The 22,251-nt window shown below is 36.6% G+C and overlaps 2 protein-coding genes across 6 annotated transcripts; one reads left to right on the top strand and one right to left on the bottom strand.

The window, feature by feature from the left end:
• Positions 1-11,156: 11,156 nt before the first annotated feature.
• On the bottom strand, positions 11,157-12,503 carry LOC116248672 (ethylene-responsive transcription factor ERF027-like). The gene has a single exon (XM_031621597.2). It carries the CDS (start codon positions 11,947-11,949, stop codon positions 11,293-11,295), a length of 657 nt encoding a protein of 218 aa, XP_031477457.1. The 5' UTR covers positions 11,950-12,503; the 3' UTR covers positions 11,157-11,292.
• A 5,979-nt stretch (positions 12,504-18,482) lies between these two features.
• Positions 18,483-22,235, top strand: LOC116247859 (putative RING-H2 finger protein ATL50). Of its 5 annotated transcripts, none has more exons than XR_007572465.1 (4): positions 18,483-18,891; positions 19,083-19,180; positions 20,577-20,669; positions 21,481-22,235. XR_007572465.1 is itself a non-coding variant. In XM_050075958.1 (4 exons), the coding sequence occupies exons 2-4, from the start codon at positions 19,096-19,098 to the stop codon at positions 21,716-21,718; spliced, it is 492 nt and encodes a 163-aa protein (XP_049931915.1). In that variant the 5' UTR covers positions 18,483-18,891; positions 19,083-19,095; the 3' UTR covers positions 21,719-22,235. The 5 variants fall into 5 exon arrangements, 3 of the variants coding, with proteins under 3 accessions (XP_049931915.1, XP_031476092.1, XP_049931914.1); XM_050075958.1 differs by having other exon boundaries at positions 20,501-20,669; XR_007572464.1 differs by having other exon boundaries at positions 18,483-19,180.
• Positions 22,236-22,251: the final 16 nt, after the last annotated feature.

Here is a 22,251-nt window from a genome sequence, read left to right as displayed (position 1 = left end):
ATTGCTCATGCAAGAAATTTTATATTGAAACAGACTGCAATTTTTTTATTTATTGAAGTGGAACAATGGTTTTGAACACAAAGGACTTTTTCCTTTTCTTTTTCTATTCTCTAAAATATCTGTTTTGTTTATTCTGTAGTCTCCTACTTTTCATTGATGGTGCCTTGGAAGATGCTGCCGATTAGTAAAAGAAAAGAAATTTTTCATTGAAGGGCCAACGTTTTGCAAGTTTTTTTCTTCATGCCCCTGCATGGATTTCGTGAACACTGTTCAAATTAGAAATCTGATTTAAACTGCCAGACGTCTTGGGCAGCCTGATTTTCATATGTCACTGTGTTTTCTTCCTTCTATGTATCTATGGGCAGGAAAACAGCCCGGGAAAACAGTCCCAATGGCAGCTCTCACATCATCCTTCTGTACTGAAGCATTTTGTACTTTTACAAAGAAGATATGACAGACGTTTCGTTCTATTTACCGACCTTCAACTTGGTGAAGGAAATAGTAAAATTGAAACCCTACTTACTAGTTGCCAGGGGACAGCGAATGTGAGGCTCATATCAGGAAAACTCATAAACATGAGATTCCCTTTTTCCTGGGCTCCAAAATGGATTTTTCTGTGCATTTCTCACATAAAATAAACAAATTCTGGCCTAATGTGGATATTAGAAATCTCTGATCATCTGATATTTCTTAAGACCAAGGACTACAGATACCATGCTGATACCTTACATCACATTTTGTGGGCTGTGATTCTCCTTCCTATGCATGGCGCCAATGTTATCCAATCACCTACAATCTACATTGGTTTTTGTGTGTTTGGAAATGACCCAACTTGCAAAAGTAGGTGAAGAAACAGAGATCTTCAGAAAGTGAGAGAATTGCTGGTTTCAGAAGGGAAAAACTACAATACTACAGTACTTGCTGTTTTCACCTTGTCAACAACTATCACGAATTGGAAGAGTACTTTAGCAAAGAAAAAAGGGCATAAGAGGACCATATGTTCTCAAACTGAAGTAAAAATTCTAAGATCTGGTCTCCTTGCTGTCGCAGTTAATGTGGCCAATTATTTGCTGCGACTTTTCAACCCAAGCCCAGTAAGGTTGTTAAACAGCACAATTTTTTTGAAGCCATATTGAAAAACACTGTAGCCTGCAGAGAAGTTGAAAACAATAGTTCATTTAACAGTGATTTACCTATTCTACATTACTCCTCTCTCTCTATATGTACCAGCCTCTATTTAGCCCATTCTAATAATTCTCAAAGCAGGTCGTACGCATGGACGATGATTCCGGTGCTGGTTGCACAGCCATTAGTGGCATGACAATAACCATTCATGATCATCATGTGTGCAAATTTTTAACTGGGACAGTGAAAGAGTCAGTTCTTATCATTTTTTGGCTGTGTCATATTTGATTTATTAATCTGCCTTGCATCCAACAATTTACTTATCAAATTTAGATTATATGGTCTCAGCTTTCCCCTGCTGTTCTGTGCTTTTGATGACTCAAGAGGCTGAGTACTGTTGGTACATTAATCTTGCTGAAAGAAACCTTCTTCCTAGCTACATATAACTAAATTTGTCAGGCTGCATTAGAGCCTGAAGAAGGTTGAAAATGGTGCTGTGATGCAGTATTGCAATGTCAGCTGCCTGTGCTTCTATACTTACCTCATTATGCTGACCATGTTCAAGATTGAAAATTTGGGCAATGGACCCTACAGATCAGAGGGTGATATTTTCAATGGGGTCACAACTGTCAGAAACAGTTTGCAACCAAAAGATTAGAAGAAGTTATCAGCATCAATTGCAGTCTGAGGAGTTTGGATGCTTGGTCTCCACATGCCCACTTAAAGTACTGGTTGGAGAAGTACTAATGAGACGAAAGTCTCAGACATCATAAAAACTCAAGGCCATCACCTTATTTCAAAAAGGAACTTGGGTCCACAAGGCATGGGGCTCATCTGTGAGAACCATTCTAAGTTTTGGGTGGTCCTTTACAAGGATTCATTCAAGTGCATCATTAATCTACCCATTGGTGTATAATTCATTTTTGAATTATTAAGATGTGTCACTATTGGTACAACTGTTTGTTTAATCATTCTTTGAATCATTAAGTTGTATGACTATTGATGCAGCTGTTTACTTAACCTATCTGTACTCTGCTGATAAGTAAGAACTTACTTTGACGTCTTGTAGCTAATTGTGAGAGAATTGTTGATGTACAAACCATGGCAAAGATCCATGTGTCTCATCAGGTGAGCTGGCTTAAAACCTTATGCTTGATGGAGAATAAGACTTTAATACTGGCCCTTGATGCAACTCATGGTATTCCTTGATAAAATGTCTACACAATCCACCACTTGAAAAAAAAGAGAAAATGAAGTGCACGGCAAAAACATGTTGAGCCAAATTTCACTGTGCACTAAAAATTCCCTTGGGGCCACGAAACATGCCGAGATGCGGCTGGTGCCTCTGAAATTTTCTGTCATCAGTTTGATTCCTATCGTCCCTATATTCTTGTGCCAATGAGGTGATACTAGTTGACATACATTAGACCCACACGGGAAATTGATGAAGCATTTGACAGGGGCAGCTGGTGGGCATCACCTCTCATCCGAGGTGGGATGCAATATTCCTCTTGCTCACCCGGAGCTTAATTGGAAACCCAAGTACGAATGCTTGGTATTTGGCTTGCTCGACTCAACCAAGCTTGCTAGTTGACAATTATTGCTTGTCACACAGTTGATGCATGCAATTTGTTGCAACTTCATTTTGCAAACAAACAAGCTGATCAGAGTTGCAGTTCCATTAATTCTGAGCAACTCAGCTTGGTTCAGCTTAATATGTAATTTGGATTCAAGATTTTTCCACATTGAATCTTGAACAACTTGGTTTGTGATAACAACGTGGCTCAAACTCAGCTAGTCTAATACATATAATTTCTTTACGAGCTTGAGAATGGTAAGGGCTGGTGTAAGATTATTGCCAGGGGTCCCGATTTATCCATTTGTCAATTGATAAGGTTGACATAAACAAACTCCATATTCAGGTCCGAGCAATCGTATACAACCCTATTTCCCGTCTCCGGTTCGCCGCTTCCCGGCTCAACCCACCTGAGATTCTGGTTGAAACATTCATGAATTGAAGGTAGGTCAACAGTTAAGTAGTTACTATATATATGATCTGTTTTGATGAACTCAAAATGGTGGGTTTTCTGATTTCCCATACAGTGTCATATTTGGGAAATTGGTTATATCTGCAGTAGGAGTTATTGATTGAAGGTGGTGTAGATGCTTAAGGGGATAGAATACTTGCAACCTTGCAGGTGCACATGGCAGTGTTGCATTTTTCAAAGTGAGTAAACTGATGAGTGTAACAGTGTAGTCTGCCAACTTCCCTTACATGAAATTACAGTGACCACCACTCTGCCCATCGTGGCAAATTATATATCTTGGGCAGCTTTTCAATTAAATTGTTCAAAAAGTGAAAGAAACAACAATGAATATATATATATATATATATATATATATATATATATATATATATATATATATATATCGAGAGAGAGAGATCACTACAAACTCGTACGACTACTTCAACAATAACCACCAGATATTTTTCATTTACTAAGTTTGTGTTTCCTATCTCAAATTTTCCAGTGTCGAAGAAATTGGCTTCAATGGGCCTGTTCAAATCAAACAAGTGGCGAATCATTTCAGTTCGTCGGCCAATACAAGTGTTACCATGTATCATACATCCATTCAGTTTTTATTATTTAATTTTAGATATTTTTTTCATTTGTTTATTACTTGACTTTTATAATTTTTAAAAGTGTAAATAATAATAATATTTGCTGAATCATAACCAATTCATCTGAATCGGCAGCGTAACCAATTCGATTCAATTTTTCATTATGAAAACACTGGTTTTCTAAATGTATGATCTTCTTTTGAACAACCATTTTTTTTTTTTGCTCACCCGTCCAAATAACGTTAGTTAGAAACTTAGAACCAAAGGTAGCCTTGTTAGGAAGGAAACGACATGCATCAGCCATGACTACCAGTAAAAGAAAGTTCTTTGTATTTACAAAGTGTTTCCTTATGAACCGACTCACGTACACAATCTTCATTTTCAAAACGTAGCTAGGAATTGACAAAAGCTCCACCATATTTAATACATATGCAGATTTTATAAGCCAGAAGAAATTGGTTTGTATTTTATTTTAAGAGTTCTTGGCTATAACTCAACAATATGTCGTTTAGGTTTGATCTTGACTATACAACACGTATACGTTCTTTTATAGCTAAAACTTTTATTTTATAATTTTTTTTTGTTATATATATATATATATATATATATATATATATATATATATATATATATATATATATATATATTATGGCGGGTCGGGTACATATACAAAATAAAGAAAGAATGAATGGTTTTGTGCCTAGTATTTATTCTTTCAACCCAGTTGCGGTCCACCATGTTTTAAGGGGATTGCACTAGGGGGTTAGTGCAATAGATGAGACAGAAGTTGGTAAGTGGCCAATCCCCATTTCATATTGTTAGGGCGTCAACTTCTTATACTGCAAAAAGAGAGATAGTGGCACATAAATTGAAGTATAGTGGAGGCGTCATTTCGACACACTGAAAGCAGATCTGGTACCTTGAGACTTAGAGTACGGGGAGAAGGGTAAAAGCTTCAACCCTTTTGTTGGATGGTATGATGAAATACTCCTCCGCTTTTCCCAATTCACCCAATAGTTGAGGTCCATCATCATTAATGAGTTTACAAGATTGAAGTAAATCAATAAGTTAACCTGTTAATGAAGTTTATAGATGAGTTATTCATTGAAAGAATGGTGTACCAATCTAGCAAGTATATCCACAACGAAACGTGTTTGACAAAATTCATTTAAGCCTCCTTCGATTTGCCAAAAATGCATTTATGTATTACAGAATTGTTTCTTGGCTCCCCCTCAATAATTAAAAATTTTATGTACAAGTGTCCTTGGCAACTTGAATTTCGGCTCCACCCCCGGCTCGAGCCTCAGAAGGCCCAGCTCAAGCTCAAAGCTATTAGCATGGGCTTTCATGCTTAGCCGTGTACAATTTGATATCCTTTTTTCAGTAACATAGTGCGGCCATGAGTGTTGAACTCGATGGAGACCTCTTAGAAAATCAAAGAGACGTCCATAGAACTCTAAAGAATATATGGTGTTTATTCTAGAGTTCCATAAATCTACCTTAATCTTTGATTTAGATTCATAAAACATTTAAATAGTATTCTCTCTGCTAAGCTGCTTCTTTGGAGGTATTTAGGAATGAAAACGATAACAAACTGTTTCATAATATGTCAAAGAATTGGAATATTCATGAAACACTGTAACATGAATGTTCATTGATCCTGCTCCAATCTTTGAGAAAAATTCATCAAACGGTTTGTTCCTGTAGCTATTGCCAAACAGCTTCCTAAAAGTGATCTTTATTGGCATTAAAAGGCTCTTATATATATATATATATATCATTTGCATGAAACAACCCATCTTTTGCAATATTGGTCTCAGCGTTTTCAAAATCAACTAGCAAAAGATTGAGCCATAAAGATTTCTTACCATTACATCCAAGTTGAGTTTTTGTGTTAAGCTTCAATTTTTGGTGAGTTGCCATGATTCCTAATCGATCCATGAAATCAACTGCTCCATTCAGGTGTAGGCGTCGCCTTTTTTAGGTTAATTGCATTCACTTCAATTCTAGTATATTTTGGGTTTGGTTAAAGAGATTGTGTAAGGTTGTGCCTGTGTTTCGTCGTAATTTTTGTTGATGCATCCTTATTTTTGTACATCTCCCTTGTAAATAGCCACTTTTTTGTGAATACCTTTTACTAAGAAAAAAGGATAGGAACCTGACTCGCGGTATAGTTTACTGAAAGAATTAATTTAGAATTGTTGTCGGATCTGATATATATATATCTATATATATATATATATAAGTCTTTGCTTACTCAAAAGCTCAGCCGAGCTCATCATTCCATCCATCTCACTTGGAAAGATCGAACGGTGGCTTTTTTAACTACTCTCAATTCATGTGGGTTTCTTTCTTCTAGAAAAGAAACCCTTTCTCTCCCTCTTTCCTCTTTACTTCCCATTTTCCATCGTCTTTCGGCAGAATCTTCCTTTATTCTGAAGAAGAAAACATGGCCTTTCGTACACCGTCATTATATATATATATATATATCTATATATATATATATATATATATGTAATCCCTAAATCCTAATTCTAGATATAATATACCTGTAGAAACATGTGAATTGTCTAAGATCAAACATTTCAGATTTCTAACACTTTTTTACTTCCTTCCTTTCCTTCTCCTTCCTTCATCCCTCTCATTTCTAACGCCCTGTTTGGATGAATGAAAAGAGTTGGAAAAGGAAAGACTGAACAATCAATTCTTTGTTTGGTTGACTAATTAAAAAAAAAGACAAAAGAAAGAAAAAATAAAAAAATGGTTTGGCTGCAAAGGATGGGAAAAAAAATTGAGTGAAAGGAAATGATGCTCTAATGTAAATTCAATCTCTCCAAAATTGGAGAGATCGATAAAGAAAGGAAAAGTCTATCCCTTTCTACCATATATGCCATTGACCTTGCGTGGCTATTTCTCTCCCTCCCTGCCATTGGTTAAGACTCCGACGGGTGTTGGGTCTCTCTCTCTCTCCCTTCTCGCCATTGCTTGAGACTTCAACGACAATCTTTCCCGTTTAGACCATACCGACCATCGCCAGAACCACCATTGCCGCCGTTGGTCAGTGGGTTGCTGTTGTTCATTGTGTTCCATGTACACCTCTAAAATTAAATGTTAAGGGTATTATTGTAAAGTAATATAAATTTTATCTTTTCCTTTCCTTTTTATCCAAACAAGCTTTATAATCACATCTTTCATTTCCTTTCATTTTCCTTCACTTCCTTTCTCATTTCCTTTTTACTTTTCTTTTCCTTTCCTTTCCACCCTTCCCTTTCATTTCCTTTCCCTCCATCCAAACAAAGTGTTATTACCTCTAGCCATGCCCATGATAGGTAGAGCAAAAGGGGGAGCCCGGCAGCTCCTCCCCTGCCATCGCCGGCTGGGCAGGCCAGGATGGTGGAGGAAGAGCCGCCGGGCTCCCCTTTTGCAACATGAGAGAGATGAGAGAGGGAGAGAGAGAGAGAGAGGGAAAGAGAAAAATTTTAAAAAGGGAGGAGAATCTGGGCCATCTGGATTATAAGTCTGATGGCCTAGATTTGATGTCATTAAATGGCTACACAAACTCAATGTCACAATTCAGTTGATATATATATATATATATATATATATATGATGTCTCATACAATGCATTTTCCCATCGACGGATAACATGATGATTTTGATCGTTTTTTTTTAATGTATATTAGTATCACTACTATGTGTCTTTGTAGTTAAAAGACATGCCTCCCCCGGGTCTCCAGCATAAGGTGTACACCACACTGTGATCATACGATCATAACGGTCGGATGCTCTAAATTTCAAAAAAATAAAAAACAAGCCGCCTTCTCCGACACCCTTACGTGTTGTTTGGTTGGAGGGAAAGGGAGGGATTGAACAATTTCTCTTTCGTTTGGTTGACTAATTAGAAAGAATGGAAAAGGAGAAAGTTTGTATGACTGTAATGAGGGGAAAGGAAAGGAAAGGAAGGGAAATGAGAGTATAGTGTAAATCCAATCCCTCTAAAATTGAATGGATTGAGAAGGAAAAGAAAGGAAAGAGAGAGATTGAGCATTCCATTAATGTCTTTCCCTTCCCTTTCTCTTCCCTTTCCTCCCTCCCTTTCCCTCCAACCAAACAGGGCATTAGCGCATCGTGGATGTGATAGAAGGGTGAAAAATTCACAATATTCTTTGAGGAAAACTACTCCATTCATAAAACATATCATCCACGTCGAGTTGTGCCCAAGCCAAACTTGGTGCAAGCTAAATGGTAAATACATGTAGGTTTGTCTCTGATGGTGTGGAAAAGATGGTGGTGGTTGAATTTGAATGTGTACTTGAAATATTCATGTAGGTATTATATAAAAAGTTTTATATTCAAAAGAAATTTGAGGCAATTCAATTGTTATGTGTGATGATGAGAATATCTTAATTTTTGCCTCAACGGACATAGTATAGTTGGTCGGGTAGGTAGATACATGAAAAGCAAGTCGCTCATCCACTTCATGTGGGTACTACTTTTTTGGACTGCAAACAACGAAATCGTGACACTATAGTTGACAGGCATACAGCATCCCACTCAGGTTTTGACGTAAAACAAGACCCTAAAAACGAACACAATAGGGTTGTTTTTGTTTTTGTTTTTTTTTTTTGGGACAAGTAGGGGTAGTGGGTGGGCGCAGAGCTGGGGGCTTTTGGATTTTTTAATTGGTAGGTTGTTAACCTCCTATTTACCATAAAGAATGTATTAATTTTCAAATAGACTAATGTTGCCAACAAAATTCCGCCTATCACTTCATGTGATGATGAAGTATTTCAAACAAATAACTTAATTTGGATCAATTCATGATCAATAATTCACCAAGGAAGCCAACTTTTTCAACATCGTGATCAACACATCAACTCAAAAGAAAGTTGTCGATGAGATGCTTCTAGTCGTATGATGCTTGCTAAGTTTATCAGTAGGGGCTTTAATTATGCTAATCTAGATATGACATGTTACCGACATAATGTCCTACACATTTAGAAATGGTGAAATTGATTCATTTACAAATGCTTGGTAACTTGATGAGTAGGGCCTTTTCGTTATGCTAGTAATTATCATTTGATATGACATGCTATTGACATACAGAATGTCCTTCACATTTAGAAATGGTGAAATTGATTCGTTTACTCGTTTCAGAACTAGTGTGCCCACATTCTTCAATGTTCCAGAATGTAGAAGACTTAGGTGGTTAGTTGCATAGTAAAATATTGGTAGATAATGAGTACTTTTGTCATCATTGCATTATGTTTTTGTTAAATTTGGCTTACTGTGCGATTTAATTAATACTTCATATGTTATGCTACGTTATCACATTTAGGTGCAATTTTTACATTATTAAAAATGTGTAATGAGTTATTATTTCTGATGTGCTTTGTGTTCTGGTATGTTTACTTATGTAGGTCGAGTAAGTAATATGTGCTTCATTTTATCTTATGTGTGCTAATTTATACCATCATCAAGTTCATGAAAGTTTGCTTTGTATTGGTTTAGGTGCTCATTAAATTTGTAAATCAATTAACTATTGACTTCTCCTATGTGATACTATAAATGAGAATGTGTGCAAAGAAAATTTAAAATTTTCAATTGTTCATAATAATTATGCATATGAGACAACCAATGCGCAGTGGCATAGATGCATTGGCCATCATAAGAAAATGCAGGCTAACAATGTGTGCTCACTCATAAAATTGCAATGACTTCCTATTTATGGCACACGGCAAACCTACCTAATTAGTGTGTATTTTTTTTTAATTATATGATGGAGAATAATTTATGTAAGTATCAAATAAATAATTAAATTTGTTATGTTTTTACTAACTTTGGTATGAAAATAAAAAAGTTCATCATGATTTTCAACATTCAGAAAAAGTTAGTAGATGTTTAATTAGTTTAGTTTCTTTTCCATGATCAGCCATGAACATATGAAGTTACCTAACACAAAAAATACCTAAAAAAATCAAGCAAAAAACCATCATTCTACTCATATCTTAAGGCACTAAACACCTTAAACTTCTATTTTTTAATTTTGTGTTTACAATTCAACGCTCCTGGTAGATTGGTCTTCCTACTTTTATTAAACAATAAATACAACTTTAAAATCGCAATTGTGTTGTCATAGATAAAATAAATGAATTGTGTGCGGAATGATTGGTGCAATGTTTAGTAATTTGATGTTTAAAAAGGGTTTTCTTCAAGTTGTTTTTGAGAATGAGTATATGATGCAAGCACCACTCTTTTGGTTTGACTATAAAATCGATGCACAATTGACAAGTTTGTCATCCTAAACATTTTTATTACCAGCATTGATGAACTTGATCATCGTTCATCTAAAACTTAACAATTCTATCTCTTTTCTTCTAACTTGTTTCTTTTGAGATTGAGTTGGGTACACAACATGTACACCTTGAAAAAAGGCGAGAGTGTTGGGGGTATTTTAGAAACTTTTCATGATGAAGTGTACCTTTTACTCTTTTTTTTTTTTTACAATTTCATTTTTTGTCTTTTTCAAAACTTTTATTTTTCACTTGATGAAGGTTATTTTGGTCATTACACACCCCTGTGCGATTAACTTACATTATAACTGTCCCATGAAATTACATAAAAAGATGAGTGAAATTTATATAACACTATAATACATTGTTTCGTGAATATACATCATCATTTTTTGGAACAACTTCATAAGACAATAATAATGTGTTATTGTTACCAAATGATCCTTAAGTACTAGTCAATTTTGCCTTCAAAATTGGGTGGCAGTGAGAAAATTATCAATGTCAAGACACCTAAAACTTCAGATTTTTCTGAGCTTCTTATTTTGATGTTTGCTTCATTTAGTTGTGGGGAAATTGATTAATTTTATTTCTTGAAATTGATTAATTTTATTCCTTGCATATGAAAAACTCATTTCCCATTAGGCAGCTCAAATTTTAACTGTCCAAACACATTAGTTGGATCCATTGTCTTCTAACAACTAAATGATCAATTCTTGAGTGCTTTAACATCAAGTGCAAAGAATATTCACTTACCCAACCATCTTTAAATTACTAAGTTCCCATTTTCCACAAATATTGTTGGCGGGTTGGGTCAAATGAGTTGACAGTGTGTGTGAGAGCAATAATGAGAACAATAAGACAATCAGATAGCGACTGCCCATCTTTCTGTTAACGTATATATATATATATATATATATATATATATATATATATATATATATATATATATATATATATATATATATATATTTTGTTGTAATTGTACGAAAAGATGCAGACAAATTTTAATATTAATATATATATATATATAGAAGCTCTTTTAAGTGTGAGACTTGTAATAAATCATTTTAGATTTTCTTTCAGTTCATCAATCTTGAAATGACCATCATCCGATATGAGCATTAATAATGTATTGTTGTACATTAAAATCATGAACATTTTAAATTTGATATCGAATTTCATTGCTCTTCTTCCCACGTAAAACGGTTTGATGCTTCCTTTCTCAAGGAAAAACTAAAAAGAGAAGATACCTTATCTGTAGCTCCACAGTCTTTCATCTTCAGAATTTTCTGGCGAGTTTTCCAGCGACGACGCGTCCATTCTCGGTGGAGTCAGCAGCATCCCCTCGGCCATGTCCACGAGCAGATTAGGCATGTTGAACAGCACCTCCTCGTCGACGAACTGATCTCCCTGCGGCGGTTCCGGTAACGAGCCTCCGTCCTCCAGCAGCTGCAATGCTCCAGCCGACTCCATATCCGTCGATGGCCCGGCCGCAGGCGCTGAGATCAGCTGAGAACTAGCCGAACCATCAATGCCTGGTGGCTTCCGGAACCTGTTCGCAGCCTCGATGGCTGCCGCCTGGATATCCTCCCACGAGGTGGACGGCGGCACCGGGAACGTGTCGGCTACGTCCTTGAAGTTAAGCACCGCATCTCTTCCTTTGAGCGCGAGGGCCGCGACGTCATACGCCGCAGCCGCCATCTCCGGCGTCGGGAACGTCCCCAGCCAAATTCTCTTCATCTTCCCAGGCTCTCGGATCTCCGACACCCACTTGCTCCCACGCGACCGGATTCCGCGATACACCGGATGCTTCTTAGGCGAAGGCGGCGGCGAGCTCTCCCTCCGCCGGGCAGCTCTAGAGCGGGAGACGGGTTGGCAGGTGAGCATGGGAGGCATGTGGTCGTCCATGCAATGCTATTGGTGGTAGTGGTGGTGCTGATGGCGGCAATGGTGGCAGTAAGAAGGATGACTGGATGAGGTCTGAGTCTTCCCCGGTGACGGTGGTGGCGTTTATGTGATGGCGATGATGGCAGTGGGAAAGAAAGACTGAGAGAGGAATGAGGCTTGGCAATGGTGCTATGTGCAGTAAGAAAACAGATGATGTGCAAGGAGTCTGGCCCCTTCCCGGTGATTGATGGACGCTGAAACGACGGCTTTCCCTCTCGCTCTCCGTCTCCCTCTTTTCTGTGATCGCCTGTGAGAAGGCAATCAACAGTCAAAACCTCTCTTTCTCTCTATTCTGTGATCGCCTGAGATATGCTTCCAAGGAGACTAAAAATCCCAGTTTCGGAAAAGTTCTCAGTTGGTGTTATATTGATGAAACTTCCGGCCGGCAACGAAACATACGTCTAGATTTTCATGCCGTCGTGCGTAGTGCCGTTTTTCGCATTTTTTTTCACCGAAAAAGGACGTCGCCGGCGGCCTGATCTAAAAAAGAAACGTACCTACATAACAGTCCTCTGGATTTGGTTGGACCAATCATGCTAACTCGTCCAACTAAGTTTATAGAGATCCTTCACGAGCATTTACCAAAGCCATCCATTAATTGCCGTTGGATCACTTTACTTCCCAAGCGCGACAAAATGCTGTAAGCATCCAAAGTTTATGGGAGAATTCTCGAGACTTCGGCTGCGTAACCTACTTCACATTTTGTAACAAAGGGACAAAAGAGCCGGTTCCGATCTGCGATTTACTGCAACAGAACGGCGCTCGTATACCTACAGTTTCTCATTTTCCGCCAAGTTTGTCATCCAGCAATTCTGCTGTTTCTTATACTCAATCGCGAAAAAATTAATTTATCATTATGTGTTACAAAAAAGATTGAATATATATATATATATATATATATATATATATATATATATATATATATATAAAAGAAAGAGCTTAAAAATGTTTGATCAAAAAGTTTACTCAAGTTGAGCTTCAACTGGGCCAGCTAGACTCAACTCATAAAACTCAAGTTCGAGCTCAAGCTCTACTTGAACTCTAATCCAGCTCCGTAGAATAGACTCAAGCTTCACTCGACAGTGCAACTCGAGTTTGATTTGTTTAACTCATTTTTGTTAAGCCTATCTAGTTTCTCGTAACTAGTTCAACTTGTTAACTAGTTTAGTTGATACTTGGTTAATTATTTTTTCATTATATTTCAGCATTCATTCATTTTGTAGTCGAACCAAGTCGAGTTCTTTTAACTCGAACTAGACTCGTTTAACATTTCGAACACACATTCGAACTCAAGTTCGACTTAAATTGAGTTTTGACGAGCGAGTTTGAGTCGAGCTTCAGCTGACTTTACTTGTTATAAAACCCTATAAAAAGTGCACCAAATAAAGAGAGAGAGAGTGTCTGTGCCACTGCAAATCTGGTGTTGAGAATTTACCCATAAAAAGAAAGTAAAGTGTCATACTAGTTAGAGTATGACTGTTGGAGATGCATCGAGGCACTGACTTATTAATGGCCTTATTGCATCGGGCGGTACCACTCTGTTCATATCAATAAATGTGATCTCTAGGTCAATGCTGCATGTGTATTGATACAAAGCCTTCAATTTTCACTCATCCAACAGTTTTAGCTTTTCCTTTTTTGGTCGTAAGTTTAAATGAACAGATGGATTGTACACGTATATGATCCAAAAATTGTATTAATCCTGAACTCAAACATATAAATAGAATCTTACGAGCATGTCGCAGATTGCGCAGTTAGATTTATTTAAAACATTAAAAATTGTATGGCACAATAAAAGGATATTTGATCTCATCCATGCAAAAAGAAAGTGGTAAATTCCGGCAAACATGTAAACCTGACAATCTATCTACATGCACGGATGTGTGTGACTTAAGGAAGATGGATTATAACATTCTCGTTATGAGTAGTAGATTCATAATCTTGTACTTAAGCGTATGTATCCTTTTAAGCACTAATTGATCAGCTAGTGTCCCGTCTATTCTCAAAAGTGGCTGATGAATTAACATATGTTCTTAAAACAAATGTTGGCAAAAAAAAAGAAAAAGAAGAAACATGTCTTATTTCACAAAACACTAGGTGATAATGAATGAACAAATGCTAGACATCACGATACTATCTGTTCTGAATCAAAAACATGGTGTTCTTGAAACATGCATCTAATGAACGTGTGTTTTAAGAACATGATGGTTTCTAATCAAACACTCGCAAAAGTGAAGCCCAAGATGTAACTTCAGACAGCTTGTGTAAAGGGTTATGGTCTCACTTTCCTCAACTCTCAAAACATGCAGTTAATATTATAAAGCACAATACGCTTATGTATGATGTATCCCTCAAAGTGAACCAACTTAAGAGGCGCATTATTGCCATTGCTAATGCCAATGCACAGACCGGAAGCAGGGATAATGAGGAGCTTTCAGACATTTTTCAAGAAAAATGAACAAAGAAGTTAATGAAAAACTCTCTTATTTGGTTATATTAATGGCACATTTTTCAAAACATCCACTTTAACATGTCACTTTTCAGGACATTATTTATTTATTGGTAACTATTGTTCGGACCACGGAGCCTTAAAAAAAGAAAATAAAGGTTTAGATATACACATCGCGGTGTACCCCCCCTTTTTTTTTTCTTTTACCACAAATCTAAGTTTTAACTCATGGTACGTACAAGGAGTACAAGAGGACACGGTAGCATATTGAATTTTTTCCAGTTATCTAATTAAGAAGGTACATGTTTTATTCATTATTTGAATAAGCTTTAGGTCTGGGGACAGTATGGGTAGGACCGTGATCGAGGACGCTTTGGAATCATGCAGAACAGAAAGACCAAAGAAGTTTAGGAACGGCACATGTCCAGTTGAGCACGGCCGAGATTGCCTCTTGAGTCCGGGCCCGCGAAGTCCTTGAGAACAAGTCAGGACTCTCTTGGACCTACTCCTGGACCTATTGGAGTTCCAGACTTTTGTCAAGATCTCACCAGTTGCCAAACGAGAAGCTTACCGTTTGTTCTTAATATCACTTATGATGTCTTCGACTTATTTCCGGTGAATGGAGAGACTCGTTGTCCGGCAGAGAGTCGAAACTTAAAATAAAATAAAAGGTTTGCTTTTAATGTCTAATGATACCACCTTTGTTGCGCATCAACTTACGTATCAGTGACTCTTTTTTAAAGCACAGGCGGTTGACACTCTTAATCTTCTCGAAATGTCGTATAAAATGATATAGTGATAATTTCTTGAACGTATTAATCTCAGTTCCAAATCTCAATGTTGTATAAACTTGTATCGTCATTGTATCACTTTGCTCACTCGTATGGTGTATGGGCCGATACGACCTGTATTTTTTTATTTTATACGTTCAAATGTAATTTAAAGTTAATTTAAAAAATGAAAACAATGACAGAAACAAGTATTTTAAAGAAATCCATATCTATTATATAATTTTTTAAATAAACGGTGGAAATGAGAGAAAAAGAAACGAGACATTAATGCTTGTAAAAAAAAGGAAAATAAATGAAACGAAAAAATTACATAAAACTTATTAAAATAAGAAAGAAAAGAAAGGAAGGTATTGTCAAATATCACGTTTGTTAACTATATAAAGTAAAGAAAAAAACAAATTTTAAGTTTTTTACAGTAATATCAGTTATATATATATATATATATATATATATATATATATATATATATATATATATATATATATAATCAGCATTTTCTCTACTATTTCTATTATGCCTTGAAGGGCACAATCATCCTCGTTGAAAAATACCAACTGTTTTAAACCCTTCAGTTGAAGATTGTGAAGCATAATGATAGTCTGGTTTGAGATTAAAAAAAAAACATAGGCAGTGACATGGAATACGTAGCAAAGGATCACCCGTATCGAGAATAGTTCCAGTGACACACAGACGGAAAGCGTACCCGCTTTCTAAGTTTGTCTTTTTGTGAGGTTAAAAGATGAGTTTTGTAAAAGACATGCGCATGTTTTATTTTATTTTCCGAAACACGCTTCAGGTTTGAAAATGTAAAAATATTCTCGTGGATTAGGCAACTATATTTTTTCGAGGTTTCATAATTTCTTTGTCATGTTTTATAAAATGATGAAAATTAGCTCGACCATGCCCCTCATAGATTTTTTAATAAAAAATAAAAAGAGAATTTAGATGTAATAAGTATTGTATGACACATTGCATGTTATGATAACAAACTTGGATAAGTATAACGTTAAAATTTTTCTTATTTCGAGTGATATATTTTGAACTTGTATTTAGAACTAGTTGTTCTAAAAGTTTGAAGGACGACTTCAATGTTATGGCATTTCACTTGCAACGTTAGAATGATCCAATCGCCTGATTAACAAATTACTTGCTCCAAAAAATTGGACACGAATAGGAAAAATTAGAGATTTGATGCCCATTCTGGATCTATGATCCAGACATGGGGATCCAGAAAATTCTCAGTTCAAACTATAGGTGAGTCTTTGGAATAGAAAAGAAGTATGGAGCTGTGGTAACTTCGACGCTTCACTGCCATGTGATCACACTTGCATATATCTCACATCCCTTTCATGTACACAGAGAATTTACTATGTCTAGCAATTTGATCGGATCATTTATGTGACGTGTTCAGCCAGACATAATTATATAGTATTCCTGGCATGACATCATATTGTCAGGCACATAGATTAGTAGCGTTGCAATTGCTTCGGATCCGATTTTTTTTTTTTTTTTTTTTTTGTCAATTTTGATTGGAACTAATCTAATCCTGAACTAACTTCAATGCATTTCACAGTTTTTGATCGGATCAGTTTGCAATTCTATAAATAATTAAATTGTTCTATATCTTGTCGTAAGTTCAGCTCAAGTTTGAGCCCAGCTCGGTAAACCGAGTCTAAGCTCGATTTGGTAAAGCTTGTGTCACTTGAATCATATATATTTTTTATTTTAAAAAATAAAAACCACAAAAAAAAGTGTTAATCATAATGAAAATGGCTGACCTAACCCTAAAGATTAATCAACATGGAACACAGAAACCAAATTAAGTTTAAACGAGTTGATCTCGTGTAACTCGAACCGCGCTTGTTTCTAACTCGAGTTCGACTCGTTTATTAAACGAATTGAAGTTACACAAGCGAGTTCGAGATTGGAGCTTGTTGTGCATCCCTAGTTGAAAATCCATAATTAACATTGATAAGAATTTAAAACCAATGTCCGGACGTACGTTTTTTTTTCCTTCAAAAACTCATGTTGAAAACCCGATTGAAATTCATAGATTTTATGTCGATTTGTTTATTTTTCCACATAAACATCACATTTTCATTGGACACATATAATCACATCGTGCATATAATACAATCGTGTTCATGTATCATGTTTTAATTGGTTTGCTTCTATATTTTAGCTACTATTACCCAAATGATACGATAAAAATTTGAATCAGGAAGCTGTTGGCACGTACTCTTTTCATTAAAACATGTGTTGCGGTTTATGTGTTATATAGATAAGAGTCATAAACGCACCACGGTACATCAATAATGAATATGACTTGGTTATCTAAAGTCACTTTACCATCTAATTAAAGATTGAAGGTTACAAAAAAAACCAAAAGAAAAATATATAAATTAATATTAGATGACGATCACTTTTTCCTCCTTATTTTTCTTTTAATTCATGTTAAATCGAATTGTATAGATTATATGGTTGGGTGAGTCTAAAAAGTCACCATTCAATATATATATATATATATATATATATATATATATATATATATATATATATATATATATATGTTTAAAGATGCTTATTTAAAAATTAAAAAAAAAAACTTTAAGAGACTGATGTGTTACCAAACCCAGAGAATCAGCTGTGTTGGTGAAAAATATTAAAAAACTCATTATGTATATATCATTGAAAAAAAAAAGAACTTTAATGACTGGTGTGGGCTCTGCCACTATTTGTCACCAACTTGCAACCAAACTCAGAGAATCAGTTGTGTTGGTGAAAAATATTTAAAAACTCATCATATATATTATATATATGATTGATTGTCAAATGGCTAAATAGTTGAAACCATTAGTTAAAAGTGCTATAAAACTGCCATTAAAGCGTCACCAACCATTTTTACATAGTTGTTAATGTTCTATAGCTAAAATTTTGAAGATGATAAATTTTAAAAATTTAATCATCCGGCAATGTTCGGCAGACAGCTAGTTTCGATTCCTACATACGTAAGAGCCGAAATCTCCAGCCATCCGGACATTCAGCGCTGTCCTGATACCCTGACCTCCTCACCTAATTGAGTTTTATCAAACAAGTTCAACTCTTCGTAAACAAGCGCTTGGTTGTACAAAAAGTTGAGCCCAGATTCCCATGTCAAGCTGCATACAAGTGCAGACAAGGACTGTCAAAGTATAATTCAATCACAGTATTTCTGAAAAATCGGATCATCAACATCTCCTTCAAAGAGAGGGAGAGTAGATTTCATCTCCTGGCTTTCATCTTAATTAGCGAAATCTATTCATGGGGTCGATGATTAACAACCAGCGGTTTAACCCGAATCATTTGCAGTATCACTGGTAGGGCGAACGTGGACACAAATGCGCGAAATAAGGAGGATCTGTCCTATTTTCCCTCCCTTTCTTGTCGTCAAATTGTCCCCATCCATCGTTATCTTATTCTTGGTTGGTTCTCAATGTGGGTTGTTTTGGGAGCCAATTTTTTCTCGTGGGTTACTGCTTGGCAGCCATGATGATCTCCGGAATGAACATTGTGATGACTGTACTTGGCTCTGTGTTCATCATCTCTGTGCGCACCAGGTTGGTCTGCACGAGGATAGCGTCCAGGCGGCGGCAGCGGGAAGATCTGCGCCTAAATGTAGAATTGGTGAGCTTGGTTGAAGATCACTCTGTCTTGTTTTAGTTGGGTCTGGCAACTTTTTTCTTTTTATTAGGTTATGAGAGTGGCGACCGTGCAGTGGGTGCAGAATTTGGCATAACTGCAAGTAGCAAGTTGGGTTTCAGCAGAACTCTTCTATGCCTGGTCGTAGTTCTGATATTTGCTCTGCTTTTTAGTAGATTCCCCGTTTTGATGGAGATTTGGCTTCAGTTTGAAGTTTGGAAAGCTGAGATTGTTGATCACGGAGAGTTTTCAACAGACTTCTGCTTGAAGAAGGGTAAAATTTTATCGAAGAAACGAAAATAGTAGAAACCTCCTTCGAGAGAAAAATTCTTTTATATGGAAGCTTTTTGTTTCTCATTTTAAGTTCACTGAGAACATTATTAGGTTGCTGGTGACTATTTTGATGATAAGCTGCTGAGTGCTTTAGACTTGCTCACAATTGCCGAATCCAAGGTATACCATTTCCATGTTAGGTTTCTATTATTCCGTCGTGAAATTCCCAGCTGCCTCTCCCTTATCTACCAAGAAGGACTTCCTATGAATAAGACCTTGCAGCAAAGGACAGCCAATTTGTTTCCATGATTTCTGAGGTTTTCCTTCTGCAAAAATTAGATCACTTGCAACTCGGGGAATTTTAACTCCAGCAAGGAATGCAGAGATAACAACTACTTGGTTTTCACAAAAAAGTAGTTTACAAGTGTTCTACTCTACCCTTCTTCTGCCATGGTAGAACACCAGTGTTTTAGGCTTCTGGGCATGTGGTAAAACACAGCGTCCTTGATTTGGACCATAGGATGGACGATAACTTTGATAAAGCAGAAAGAAGTGGCATGTTATTGGCTTTTGTAATTGTAGTTGGCTTTGTCCAAAAAAGGAGAAACAAGAGAAATTAATCTGATTGTTCAGCAACAGCCACCATTTTGGGTATGGTGACAAGAAAACATGCCTTGGTAGGATTGTTACCTTTATCTTGTGATGTAAAGTACAACATTGTAGTGGCATTCAATACTTACGCATATGGAACTTAATGTGGTTAATTTCCTTGCATAATCTGAGAAGTGGAACTGTACCATAGTTGGATTTTTTATGAACACATACTTCAGCAACTTGGTTACTGTTTTACTTTAGAAAAACGAAAGGTCGATGAGGAGCAGCATTTTGCAGGAGAACTGACTCTACAACCCTGCAAAATTGACCCATGCCTTCATACACGGGACAGAACGGTACAGTGTATTTATGGAGACATTTACAAAAGGTGCACAACCCCTATGCGATATTGAGTTGCATATGCGCTTGCAGGCTGTTACTGACAAGCATATTCACAGCCTACTTGCTCTCTGCAATGGAATAGCTTACTTTTTTTCAGCTATGTAAAACATGAATCACATAATTGTTCTAGTGAGCTTGTTAACGAATACAGCTCCTGTTCCTATTCAGAGCGCACCTTAACAATTTTCAACTACCAGTTTAGGTCTCCTTTTTGATGCCCCTCAAAGCTTTGCCCTTAACCTGTGGGATGAATTTGCTTAATTTGTTGCCGCCTTCCATTGCTATGGTTCTAATACCTCCTACTGTTCTGGTCGTAAACTTGCAGGATTACATCGACCCGATTTCGTAGTTATGTGCATGACTTTGAATCCTATTAATGTGGAGAAAATTTTTATTGACAGAGCAAACATACATGAATTGGAAGAAGTTATTGTTGCAAAGTTTCCTACGACAAATTTCAATAGTGATGATTTCCCTTCTAAAGAATATGCCCAGTAAGTATTCTTCGGAAAAACAACTTGAATCACTTTTTATTGATTCTAGACTCTTTCTGAAAGTTAAGGACACCAAATTATATCTTTGTGATGATTTGGCTTCCTCACGGTTAAAACTTTGACGGATTTGACTACTCTAATTTGTTCCCTCTTGAAGGTCAACTTCAATGTTTGCCACATCCAAAAAGTTTGGTTTGTAGCATTGAAGTTGTTTCTTTCATGATAACTGAGTTGCTTCCGCATCCTGCATATTGGTCTAGGTGAGGATCATAAAACAATCATTCAATGTGCCATTGTTTCTGGTGCTGATGGTACAGACGATTAATGAAGAGCTTTTATTGGAGTTCCTAAATGCTGCACAGTTTATAGAAGAGGAGGTTGGTGGAGAAGAAATCTCTCCACGATCTTGCAACTGCACTGATGCAGGACCAACTTGCAATTGAATTTAAAGTTACACACCGACCAAAAACAAATATATCTGAAATAGAGTTCCATTTCAGAGCCATTTCATTCACGACTCTGAGTTTGTAATATAAGAAGCCAAAACATAGTTCTCATACATTTCGAGTTTGCTAATCAAGTATAACAAACGTTGGAATAAAATAAATTTTTTCAAGAAGAGTTACCTTCCTAAAAGGCTTAAAAAAAGAAAAGGACCTTTCCGATGCGAATAAAACTTTTAGCTGGACCTTTTGCTAACAACTAAGAGGGTCCTTGAGGAAGATGATTAGATGAAAGTTAAAATAATACGAGAATTCGGATACTTTAATCTTTTTATTCTTTTGTATGTTGATTACTCCCATATACTCAGGTGCTCGATATGCTTGGCGGGGCAGTATCAAGGGAGGGACGTCTTGAAGACCATGCCAAAGTGTGGCCATGCATTTCATGTCGCTTGCATAGACACATGGCTGCTAAAAAAATCAACTTGTCTAGTTTGCGGTTTACCATTGAGAGATGCTTATCATGAACATCTCCTACAGTGGCTATGGCCATCCAAAGAACAGAAAGTCCAGATAGAGACACCATTACTGGACCCGGAAGGATGACCTCATCAGCTAACGGTAGAAGCTCCACGATTTTCACCTCATTGTGGCAAACACAGCACACCTTGAAAGGGGGAGTTCCATTTTTCGGATGTTTTAGCAGTTGGTGTCCATGGCTTTGATGATCCATTCCAATTGCTGATTTGGATTGCTCAATCTGGAGAAATAGGCAGGCAATTTGCACTGGACAAGGTGCACATGAATGCGTGGAGATTCTTACAGACGTATGCTATTATTGTTCACGGGTCAGAAAGAAGTTACTAATTCTCCTGCATTTCTTGAAAAAATCCCAGCATTTCTGCCATGCTTTCGAATGCTTTACTCAGGAAGCGGCTCCAAAACCAATGCCATTAACATACCGGCGCATCGACGTGTTGTTATCCATCAGCACCATGTAACCAACCTTATATTGATAGGTCACAGGATGAGAAACAAGCACCTGCAGAAACTAGGAACCGGTATTTGGAGCAAAGACAACCAAATTGATATTGGATGAGTAAAGTGATTATGTTTATTTGAATGGCGCCATCCTAAGA

Source organism: Nymphaea colorata, chromosome 2, assembly GCF_008831285.2.
Source record: "Nymphaea colorata isolate Beijing-Zhang1983 chromosome 2, ASM883128v2, whole genome shotgun sequence".
NCBI lineage: Eukaryota > Viridiplantae > Streptophyta > Magnoliopsida > Nymphaeales > Nymphaeaceae > Nymphaea > Nymphaea colorata.
The sequence above is the reverse complement of the archived record's forward strand: the minus strand, read 5'-3'. Positions and strand labels throughout refer to the sequence as shown.